This window comes from Manis javanica, chromosome 10, assembly GCF_040802235.1.
Source record: "Manis javanica isolate MJ-LG chromosome 10, MJ_LKY, whole genome shotgun sequence".
NCBI classification, from domain to species: domain Eukaryota; kingdom Metazoa; phylum Chordata; class Mammalia; order Pholidota; family Manidae; genus Manis; species Manis javanica.
The window spans coordinates 96,080,926-96,093,026 of record NC_133165.1 but is presented as its reverse complement, the minus strand read 5'-3'; the positions used below and the strand labels follow the sequence as shown (position 1 = coordinate 96,093,026).

Genomic DNA, 12,101 nt, shown 5'->3' with positions numbered 1-12,101 from the left:
AATTTCTCCCTGTGTCCAAAATTTAATACAGTATTTCCCTCAGAAATAAAAAGTAGAGTAAAACTGTCATCAGCCTAGTCTACATGTGCATAGCCTGGGCATGTTTTACTCAAATAGCATCGCTACAGATTTCTTTCTTCTCATATCTAATTGATGCCCATATTTTTATGACCATATTTATAATTTTTGTTAAATAAATTAGTATTCAAATACATAATCAAGATAATTAATTTTTTAAAATGTTTTGTTAAAAAACAAACATACTTTCACACAGATACATCTAATCATATCTTTGTTTCTTTTGTAGTGAAATAGCAAAAACAGAATTCCTCCTTAGAGACTACATGAAATATGGACTTTTTCTGCTGAAATTGTCTCCGAAACCCTGGCAAATCCAGCAAGCAATGAAAAGGGTGCAGGTGTCAAAAAGCCAAGAAGATATGAATGTCACTCTTCCAAAAATATTAACAAGTGAGTCACATATTCTTAGTTTCAATTAAGTAAATATTCCTAATTCTAAATATTCTGCTTCAATAATTGTTATTTATTAAATAGTCTGAATTTCTATTTGAAGTAGAATCTGAAGGATTCCCACTTTATCTGCTATTATTCATTATTAATTTAGAAACTTGGGTTAATTTCAGATATAAAGTAATAAAATATATATACAGAAATAGAAAATATATTATTTGTAGATAATATGACAGCATACTTAGAACATCCCCTATTAAAAAGTCTGAAAAGTGATTTGATTTTATTAAGGGGTTCTGCAGAGTAAATGGACACAAAGTCAATTATATTTTATTAAACTAATATATTAACCTAAATAGAATAACTTTACTAATTAGAAAATATACAAGGAAACTAAATTCAATGAAGCAACAATAACCTTAATTGTGTGACCTAGAGTTTTAACTAATTGAGAAACACATCAAGTTTTTACATAGGAAGATTGGTATTATAAAGTTGCTAGTTTTTCTCAAACTAATGTATAAGCTTTATGGAATTATAATAAAAATGTTACCAAAAGTTTGTCAGGATGTTGGGTGTTGGGTTAGGGAAAATTTTGCCCAATAACACTGAGGTTCATATAGAAAAATACTTTTGAAGTAAGAGGGTAGTGGGAGTATTATTAATCCTATAAGGTATTATAGATTATCACAGTCTCAGAAATTAAAACAGTATGGTTCTAGCATTAGGAATCAGCTCAATGGACCAGAAGTAGATCCTATTTTATGTAAGAATTTAATACATGATCAAAGTGAGATAACAAATCAAAGTGGAATCCAGCAACACTGGCGTAACAAGGAACGGCCATACCCTCCTGCCTGAAAAACTTGAAAAATATATGAAGCAGCAGTTTCCAGACATCAGCCATCAAGGAGCAAAGTTTCCCCGAGAGAGGGCAAACAAAGGAAATGCAGTGGCCTCAGCTTACTGCTGGGGAAGAGGAGTGCAGCGGGGCCCACGAATTGAGCACAGATCTGGAGATCCAGGGAGGCCACGGCGGCTGGAGTTCCCTGAGCAGAGGACTGAGAGGAGAGGGCTACACAGAAAGAGTTCTGGAGATCCGCAGCCTTTAGCTGAGCTCGATCCTGAGACCCTGGGTCAGAGCATTTACAGCACGGAGATCAGTACACGACAAATTAGGGAGGATCTCATCTTAACCATTTAGTAGCTCTCCTGCTCAGTTCCCTGTGTTCACTGTGCTGTGACTAAATTAGGTCATGTGTGTAAAGTGTCAGGCACAGTGATGACACTTGGTTAAACTCAATCATAGTCTTTGACAAAAGAGAAAAGAAAACAAATGCAAAGGACACTGAGAAGTGTTTGCATGTAACAGCTTAAGATTCAGTGCTCTGGACAATCACATAACTAGAGGGTGCTTGGAAGCCAGGGAGTCTCTCAGTCCAGAGGAGGGAATGGCTAACACTGGGATTTTAAAAGTCATGACAGACTGATATGGGAAACAGAGACCTCCTCGTGCCCTGCAGGCCAGTTCCCACACATTACGCCTGCTCCGGAGACCAGCTCTTGCTGCCGCATCATACATTTGCTGGTTAGGGTGTTCCCTCTTATATTTATGCCCCTGGAAGTTTTCACAGTGAGTACTTTTCAAGATCCTGAAGAACTTCACCCTGAGACAAAGTTCTTATTCTCAGAGAGAATGAGTTTCCCTCCACTCTCCTCTTTATTTTCCATTTCTAGAACTGAATACAAGGAAAAAAGAGGGCAGTGTTGAGGAGTGTAGGAGGACATCATTCTCAGAAGAGTATTTTCTGGGAAGTAGCCAAGGTAACACTAAATATTTGGGACTTAAGTCCCAGAAGTAAAACCACAGTAGGTGCCCATCTCAAAGTGAAAACCCATGACATATAAGATAACCTGGAAAACGGGCTAGTGTCCACATCACCCTTAATCCTGGGGAGCTAGGAGATTCATTTCTCTCTCTGACTTTTTTTTTCCAGGAAGACACAGGTTGTTTTCTTTTTAATTTAAGTGTAGTTTGATATACAATATTGGATTCCGGTGTACAACACAGTGATTTGGTAATTATATGCATTACTAAATGCTTACCACCACAAGTATAGTTACCATCTGCTCTGACATTATGACAGAACTTGGAGAGGTGGGCAAACGGACAGAACAGACAGAGAAGTCAGGGGCAGAGGACCTGGCATAAGTCATCCCCTGCTGACTTAGCCTACTCGCTTCCTAGCTGGACCTCATTCCTCCAATGCGTTTTTCACCCATTCTTTCCTTCCTTCCTCCTCTCACCATATGTTTATTGAAAGCATACAATGTATCAGGCACTTTTCAAAACTCTGAATACACAAAGATGAACAGGACATAGCTCTGCACCCCAGAGCAATACAATAGGACGGGAAGAGTGATATAGTAGTGGTAGATAGCAAGGTCATGTTTCAGCTGGATTTTGAAGAATAAGTAGTGGGAACTTGCCAGGTAGAAGGGGGGAGAGCGAGGCCTGATGTAGTTTCAAGACACGTTAGCAGGAAGAGTGGTCAGAAGTCATAAGAGTGCTGAGAGGAAGAAGCATGATGTGGGGGTGGCAGAGACCCGAAGGTGCGTGAAGGTGTGTGAACAGAGAGATCCAACCAATATTGGCCACTTTTCAGTTTGAGACGAGGATCAGGCCCAGACACTGACGTGGGGCAACAAGTGCATGGAAGCCTTGTATGTGGCAATGGCAGGTCTCTCTACAACAAGTAATGGTTGAAGTACCCATCATTTTTACTTTTAACTTTGATTTTTTTTTAATCTATGATTTTTAGAAATTATTAGAAATTAATATTAGGAATATAAAATATTAGAAATATATACAATTAGGTAAAACAGAACCATGACTTATATCTCACAATTTATGTCCCGGATTGTGATCTTCAATGTCACTCCCTACTCCCAACCAAGAATAAAATAAGATCTTATTCTTATGCTTGGAACCCAGTTTCAGTAGAATAAGAGAGCTCTATCTTCTGTATGACTATTCTAATGATAATTTCTAAAAGTAATAGGCATATCCACTCAAACAATGAATATCTTGCACCAAGTAAGAAGGACTCATTTCTAATTATGTTATTTCTTTTTCTCCATCACCAATGACATGGACTTTGCCTGGACATTTTGAACAGGAAAACCAAGCAGGAAAACCAAGAGTGGTCCTGTTCTCATCCTACAGAATAAGAAATCATCCTTATCAAAGTACAGTACATACCATAGTTGATTTACTCTTAGAAACTGTAAATTTTTTTTTTTTTTTTAGCAAATATCTTTTACCCTTTCTTCAACATATATGCCATGTAGCCACAGCCATTCTAACAGATACAGAAGGAAGTGGCTGCCATTTTTGGGTGCTCTTCGGGGACTGAGCTCCACAGGCCTCCCTGCATTTTTTGATGAGTGCCTGCAAGTGTCATTTGCAGAAACTGCCTGCCCCTGCCACTTGGGTCTTTGCCTCTCAGAATCCACCACCCAATTGTTTATTAAGCTACTCTCCTGACCCAGGTATTTGCAGCTGTACCATGTCATTCAAAATTGCTGCAATAGAACCTTATAGCATTTTTGGTTTGTTTCTTCCCTTTTTTGATGGTTGATTCACTTATACTCATTATTTCATAAATTGCTAGTTCTCAACTCTGGCTACCCCAGGGTAACTCTCTGAAAATATACCGATGCCCAGGATGGGCACCCCAGCCCCAGGGAAAGGGCCCGGGGCGGCACTGCAGTATCTGTTACAATCACACGTGACTTCATCCTTGCACAGTGTTCAGTGTATGTGTCCTGTATGTGTTGTTTGATTTATACCTAATTCTTTCTTTTTGAGCGATTGTAAGTGGTACTGTATTTTTAATTTCAGAGTTCTTTTATTCATTGCTAGTGTATTGAAATACAATTGATTGTTCTTTTATCTTATATACTGACCTTACTGGGTTCACGTATTAGTTCCAGGAATTTTGTTTTTGTCTCTTGGGGGTTTTTTAGATTCCTTTGGATTTTCTATATAGATCACCTGCAAATAGGAATGGTTTTATTTCCTCCTTTATGATCAGTATGCCTTCTATTTCATTTTCTTGCCTTACTGCAGTGGGTAGAACTTCCTCTGTTGAGTAAGAGTAGTGGAAACAGACATCTTTGCCTTGTTCACAGTCTAATGAGGATTTAGGTTTCCTCCTTTAAGTAAAATGTTAGCTATAATATTTTTATAGATGTAGATACTCTATCAAGTTTAGGAAATCCCTTCAATTTCAGTTTTTCTGAGAATTTTTTATTATAAATGAGCATTGAATTTTGTCAAATGCCTTTTCTGCACTGGTGCTGCATACACTAATGTGCAAACATTTCCCCTCAGAAAGCTCACCACTCTCACAGTTTTCATTCCCTCAGCAGATACTTACTGAGTGCCCTATATGCCCAACAATAAATTAAAGACAGTCTCTCCCTTTACGGAGCTTCCTCTTTTGAGGAAGACAGACAACGGATTAGTTGGTTACAATATAATATGATAATGCCACTGGGAGGATAAGCTCAGACTGCCGCAGCCATGCAAAGCAAGAACTCAGCCCAGGCAAGAGGTGAGGAAGTGGGGGAGCAAGGGCAGGATCAGTGAACTCTCCAGACAGGTGTCATCCAAGCCGAGGCTGGTGAGAGGAGGAGTCAGTGAGGCCAAGCCTTGGAACAGGCCGGGCCTTCTGGCACAGAGGTGGCAGAGCCTGGCCCTGTTTAGAATGGCTGGTATGTAGGGCGAAAATGAGTGAAGCTCGAGGCATAAGTCAGTATAGTACCGTGCACAGGTAAGCAGTGGCGCATCCTAAAGAGTCTGTGCTCTGTCCTGAGGGCCCAGGGGAGCCACTCAGCATTATAGGCAAGAGTGTGACGAAGACCCAACCAGAATTTCATTGTAGAAAATTGAATGTGCTGTTATTTTAATGGAATGGAGTAGGGAAAATCTAAAGGTGGAGGGGCCGGTTAGGAGCCTATTGTCACCATTCAGGTGAGAGATAATGAACTGCCTTAACCAGATAGCGGCAGTGGGAACAAAGAAAGAAAGACTGTGAGACACATCAGGCAATGGCCTTGCCAGGCTTTGAAAGGCTTGCATAAAGATTTGGAGAAACATGAGGAAAAGAGTGGTCAATAACTTCCAAATTTCTAGTGTGGCGATTAGGAGTATGTTGTGGTCATTCAGTGATACTGGGAACACAGCAAAGCCAGCAGGCCTGAAGAGGAAGAAAGGAGTGTGATTTTTGGAGTATTAGTTTTAGCAGCCTGTGGGACAGCCAGAAAGATTCTGAGGTCCAGTTGGAAGCTGGAGATTGAAGTCTAGAACTCAAGAGATAGAGATGAGGGAGTCATTAGCATATTAGCAGAGGTTGAATCCATGAGACAATGAGATCACCCCAAAACAAGGGGTAGAATGAAGGGGAAGAAGGCTGAGGAACCACAGACATTAATGTGGAAAAGGAACCCAAAAAAGGTAAAAGGAGTTTCAGAGGGGTCAGAGAATTGATCAGAAAATGGTACCACTGAATCAAGAGAGGAGTGGGCTGGACAGTAGTATCAAATGCTTTCTCAGGGGATGTTTCCCAAACATTCACTTACACCTTTGGCACTTTCTGTTTCCCACACCTTATTTCCAATTGCTTAAAGGGCAGCTCCAGTTGCTGTTCTGTCCCCTCAAACTCAACATGAACTAAGAAAACATTAATCTTGTCCTCACTCCATCCTTAAACTCTTTTCCTTCCTCTTGGTGCTACCCCCAGTCTCCCAGGCTTCTCTTTGGCCTCCACAGCTCTTTCCCTTCTTGGCTCCCGTGACCTCATCCTTCCATGTCTCTCTAGATTCTTCTCCCTCTCCCAACCCACTTACCCATTTTTCCCATCACCACCCTATACCTGAAAGTATTAACTACCTAGTTCACCAATAGCCACCTTACTCTCTCCCTAGACCCTGCCTCTTTAATATTCTAGTCATTTTCAATTTATCCTTCTTAAGGGATTTTTCCAGAGCTACTTTGCAACCATGTAATTATTCTCTAAGGCTGTAACTCATCGCCTACCCCTCCAACCAACATTTCTTCAGCCTAATCAGACAGTATTTTAAAAAATAAAATCTGCTCTTAACAAGACAAATACTGTATTACTTAGGGCAAAGCTTTGATTTGAGCACTAGAGCACATGTTTAGTTTCTCAAGAAGACTGCATTAAAATAAGGACAAAACAGATGTAGCAATGTAGGTTGTGTTTCTTTTTTTAAAAAAAATTACCTTACTTTAGAGATGCACTTCAAATAATTGATACCATATGGTATGGCTCTTCCTCCTGGCCTCAGTTTACATGTATCAACTTTGTCTGAAACTGAAGCTGATTTTCTTTTGCATACTGGTGGAATCATTGATTCCTGCAATCAGCAGTTCCCTAAAGGGCTAAACAGGCTATTGAAAAGGACTGTTACAGTTAGATTCCAAAGTTTAGAAATGAAAGCAAATCTCTTGACAGAAAATGGCTAAGAAATCAAGCATTTTCTTTTTCTTTTACAGCCAATCTGAAAGTATCAGTTCAGAAGACAGTTTGGAATTATTTTTAGATGATATGGACTATGATCTGGTAAGTATATGATCTTTCTTGATTTAAATATTGTACTCAGTGAAAAGCACACATACTCATTTCTTTTGAAATTAAAATTCCCTATTCCAAATATTCTACAACTTTCCAGAAGAACATATGACTTTGATACTGTTCCCCAGTTGTACATATAATTCATCTTTGTCATCAGACATTTTATGAAAAATAAATGTCTCTAAGAAGGTCATAACTTAGGTATTAACTACAACATTATTATAAAAATAGCCACTTTCTGATTGCTTATCATTTTTTGCATATCATTTTCTTGGGGCTTATATTAGGTAGCTGAACTGGAAGATAAACAGACAAAACCGCCCTTTACGGCTACAAGACTGACTTTGAGCTACCTCCATCCTAAATATAACCACAGAAACTCAAAAGGACCAAAAAAACCACTATCCATTACAATATATAACATATACCATAACCAAGTCATCTTATATTTTTTTACTGTGGTTAAAAAACATACCATCTTAACCAGTTTTAAGTGTACAGTAGTGTTAACTAAATGCACATTGTTGTGCAACAGATCTCTAGAACTTTTTCATCTTGCAAAACTGAAGCTCTATACCCGCTGAACAAACTATTCCTGCTCCCCACCATTCTATTCTGTTTCTAAGAGTCTGAATACTTTAGATACCTCACAAAAGTTGAATCTTGCAGTATTCATCTTTCTGTGACTAGCTTATTTCACTTAGCCTAATGTCCTCCATGTTGAAGTATGTGACAGGATTTCCCTTTTTTAAAGGCTGAATAATATTCCATTGTATGGACATACACATTTTCTTTGTTGATTCATCTACTGATAATACATTTAAATTGATTTCACCCCTTGCCTATAGTAAATATGAACATGGGTGTGCAAGTACCCATAAAATATTTTAAAAATTAATTTAAATACATACTTATTCCTTAAATTTGGGGAAATTTAAAAAAATTAATATAATGTGAAAGAAAATGACCTTTACTTAGCCTCCTTTTTCTTTTTTCTCTAGAATAAACCTATTCTGATGCCTTTCTGCCATTTAATGTCAGACAGCTGCAGAATTATTTACAACAGAATTGAAGGGTGGAAACAACCCAAGTGTCCTTCAACAGATATGGATAAACAAGATATGACATACATATACGATAGAATCTTATTAAGCCATAGAAAGAATAAATTCTGGTACATGCTTACAACATGGATGAACCTTGAAAACATTATGCTAAGTGAAATAATAAGCCAGGCACTAGACTCACCTTTCTCTTTTCTCTCGTTTTGCCTCCTCCTCTGTTTCATTCCTCCTTTCTGGCACCTTCGTCCTTTTTTCCCTTCTTTAATACCTTTCATCTGCCCCCAAAACCCAAAGTGTCCTCTTTCTGAGGGCCAGTTCTCACATGGAAATGGGCTCCTTTGTCATTCTCTACCCATGTCTCCCTCATAAGCAGAACGGTATTCCTTTGCCTCACTGTGGTTTTCTAGGTAAGCCACATGTGCATAGGCAGCATATTTTTAAGTGAATTATATTCTTCATTATGGATTAGGAGCCAGAGCTTTATTTCAAAGAACCAGAAGAGTTACTTCAAGTCCTCACAGAGCTGGAAGAGCAGAATCTTACTTTGGTACAGTATTCCCAAGATGTAGATGAAAATCTTGAAGATGTAAATAAAAGAGAGAAACTTATACAGGATAAAATGTAAGTCATTAAAAGCAAGTAGATTTATTCTGTTAAGTGATTTCTAACCAGAGACGGAGTCTAACTCATTCATGTGTGGCCCTTCAATGTGGGCTCTCTGGATTTAGGACAGGATTTTTATTAGTAATAGCTTACACTGTGGGGTGTAAAAGGCAGAAGTTAGAGTTACACAGAACACACTGGCTTTAGTTTTTGTCCCTACTTCCTTTAAGTTGTCAAAATACTTTCCTAACAATATAAAAGTTAGTTTAAAAGATTAAGAATTGAAATGTCACCTACTGCCTTAATTTTTGTTCTATGCTGTTTTCATTCTACCATCTGGCTAACAAATCATACTTTGTATATTACTAACACATGCATTTTCCTTGGCTGTGACTCTCAGCAAGTTTTTTTTGTGACTTAAATATTGAATCTTTTTATAATGTATCGGGTCTATTATAAAACATTTCTGTCAGGGAAAGGAGGCTGGATTTGATGACTCACAAAATTCCTTCCTTTTCTAGAATTTTAGATTATTATAATTTTGGAAAATAGCTTCAAGTCTCAGGGAATAGATCTGTATTATTGACCCATTGAAAAATGTGCAGAACCTTTTTTGGAACAGTCTTCTGGGCCAGAAAGTGGCAATCTTTTAAACAGTAGGTCAGACTACACTGAACTTCCTAACAAATTGTTCAGAAGAACCTAAAAATCATGATCGCACAGGAACCTGCTTCTACTGATATATCCTTTTAATCCATGCCTCCTTTCTCTCAATCCTCACAGTTTATGGTGTCCCCAACTCTGACAAGATGACTTGCGGGAATAGGATGGGTACGGTCGGGCATGAAAAGGGGATCTATGTCAGAATCTCTCTCTAGATCTGTATCAGAATCTCTAGGTAAGGGAGTCAGGAATCTCTATTTTCCCCATCCCTAGATATTCCGATTATCAGTCAAGTTTGAGAACACTGATGTAACAGATCACAACTTGGGTTCCTGACACCTCAGCTCGGCTGCTATTTGGGGTCTCAGGATTCATAGGAAGAAAATGCTTCCTGGTAGAAGTTAAGAGCAGCATCTGTGCATTTATTTTCCTCATTTTAACATAAAGTTGCATGTACTTCAGTAATGTCTTAAAAATAAACTTGCATTTGGCTTGCTAGATCTAGGATGTTGACACAGTCTAGAAAGAGTGTTGAAGTTCCTGACTTAGTTTATTTCACTAAGTCAAAAATTATAGACAAGGGTCTCTTTCTTTTTTTTTTCAACAGAAATAGCAACATAGAATTTCTTTTAAAGCACAAGGAAATGCTTAAGGCTAACTGTGAGAGAGAAGAGGAAAAAGCAGCAGAACTGGAATTAAGGTCCAGGCTATTTAGTTTCGGAGAATTCAATTCAGAAGCTCAGGTAATCATTCTCTGCCTAAGGTAATTTTATTTTGGCTCATGATAATAGTGATTTGCATTCCCTATGTACTAAGCATTGGAATGAGGGGAGTTAAAAGCAAACCACAAATCCCAGGTTGATGATAGAGGCAGAAAACCAGCTTGGAATTATCTTGTCAGTATGTAACAGTCAATTTACAGAGTAGATAGCGTTCAAATTGCATTGGAGTTCTCTTAAACTGCTGCTCATACACGAAGGATGATGTTGACATTTTTTCCCCCTATAAATACATTCCTTTTAGTCTTGGAGCATACATATGAAGTAGTTCACTGCCTGTGATCATTTTGGCAGTAAACTGAGGAGCAAACAATTAACAGAGGAAGTACTGAATCGACACTGAACCTGTACTAGGTTTCAGCCTCTTTGGGCCTACATAAGCAGATGCATTTTCAGAGCACTTGTGACATACTGACTGGTTTACTTACCTATTCACATGTTCGTTTCTCCTGGCTGGATGCAAACCCTCGAGGGTATGGATTGTATTACCCTTCCTAGTTAAGTACATTCAGTGTCCCTATAAAGTAGGTACTCAATAAATGTTTGTTGAATGAATGATTCTAGACCCAAGACAAACTCCAGCTAACATTGGTCTCCTTTTAAAAAATTTCAAATGAAATAAAAATTCAAAGCTCATATGTGAGGCTGTTATCACATTATGGTTATGAACTTGTTTTTCAAACAGAGGTAGATTTGGGGAAACTCTATTCTAAGGTGGTTGTCCTCCCCATACCCACAGGTGGGCAGGGTTACCAAAAGCAAAAGCTGTTTTTGGCTCCTTCACACATTTCATTTTCACTTAACATGAAATGGAATGTAGTCTATTCCACTGTTCAATTGGGAGAGTTTACAGAAAGCACACAGCAGAATGTGACAATGGATTAGAATTACAGGACCTTGAGTTGGAAATAATGTTGACAACCAGACATCTCCTTCCCCCCTATCCAGTTTTGATGTGATTATTCCTCCCACACATTGCTCTGGTCAAACCACTTCCCATTCACTGTTGGAAGGCATCCAAAGTTCTGCTTGTCCTGGTATTTAGTCTTCCACAGTCCCAGTCCTGCCCCAGTTACCCCCCAAAGCAGCAGGCGTGCCTCCATCCCTTGCAGCCTCTTGGCAGTGCCTCCTCCGAGCTGGGCCTGCCATCTGGTGGCAGCTCCGGGATTGGACTGACACTGCTTCTCTCAGGAGTAGCCAAGGCCTCAAGGTTTATTTTCTCTTTGGCTCTGTTGGGCCAGGCCCTCAATCTCTTTTTCATACATGAGTATTTTCTTTAACTTCACTCATCACTCATTCCTTATGCTGTTGTTTTATTATGTTAAGGAAGTATCTCTCCTTGTCTTTGCCTCTATTTGACAGGGGCACTTAAAAAAAAAAGGCATCCTGAAAGGCCAGTGGTCACCTACTTCTAAAACTAAGTGTTGAAGAGGTCTTCTTCAGAAATTCCATTAACTACCACCCATTCTCACATTAAAGGTTCAGTGTTCTGGAGTTCAATGTATTTTTAAAATATGACTCACATTGCAGCAATATTGTGTTTTCAATATATAGCATACAATTCAGCCCCTTGATGGGTTACTTTTTCTTTTTTCTTTTTATATTTTTCTGTATTTCTCAAGTTTCTAAAAGGAATGTGTTAATATAAATAGGAAATACAATGTTATTTAGAAAGGGAGAGAAAAAAGGAACTTTATGGCAAATTGGGACCTTTGCTTTTTTAATTTTTCCTTTTTTTAATATCTTGTACTTCTCCAAGTTTTCTAATAGGAGTATTTTAAAAAATATAAGTAGGAAATACAGAAAAAAAGGATGCTTTACAGAAAACAGGACCATCAGAAAGGTGTTTAAACTCTAGA

General features: G+C 38.5%; 1 protein-coding gene across 4 annotated transcripts in view; it reads left to right on the top strand.

Annotated features, from left to right (window-relative positions):
- The window catches only part of CCDC38 (coiled-coil domain containing 38), a 38,262-nt gene that overhangs the window by 20,331 nt on the left and 5,830 nt on the right, over window positions 1-12,101 (top strand). For all 4 annotated transcript variants that reach the window (XM_073213655.1, XM_073213656.1, XM_073213654.1 and 1 more), the window contains 5 exons: window positions 308-471; window positions 3,651-3,720; window positions 7,055-7,121; window positions 8,667-8,818; window positions 10,071-10,206. In XM_073213655.1, coding sequence (XP_073069756.1) covers window positions 308-471; window positions 3,651-3,720; window positions 7,055-7,121; window positions 8,667-8,818; window positions 10,071-10,206 — 589 coding nt within the window. The remainder of the gene's footprint in view (window positions 1-307; window positions 472-3,650; window positions 3,721-7,054; window positions 7,122-8,666; window positions 8,819-10,070; window positions 10,207-12,101) is intronic.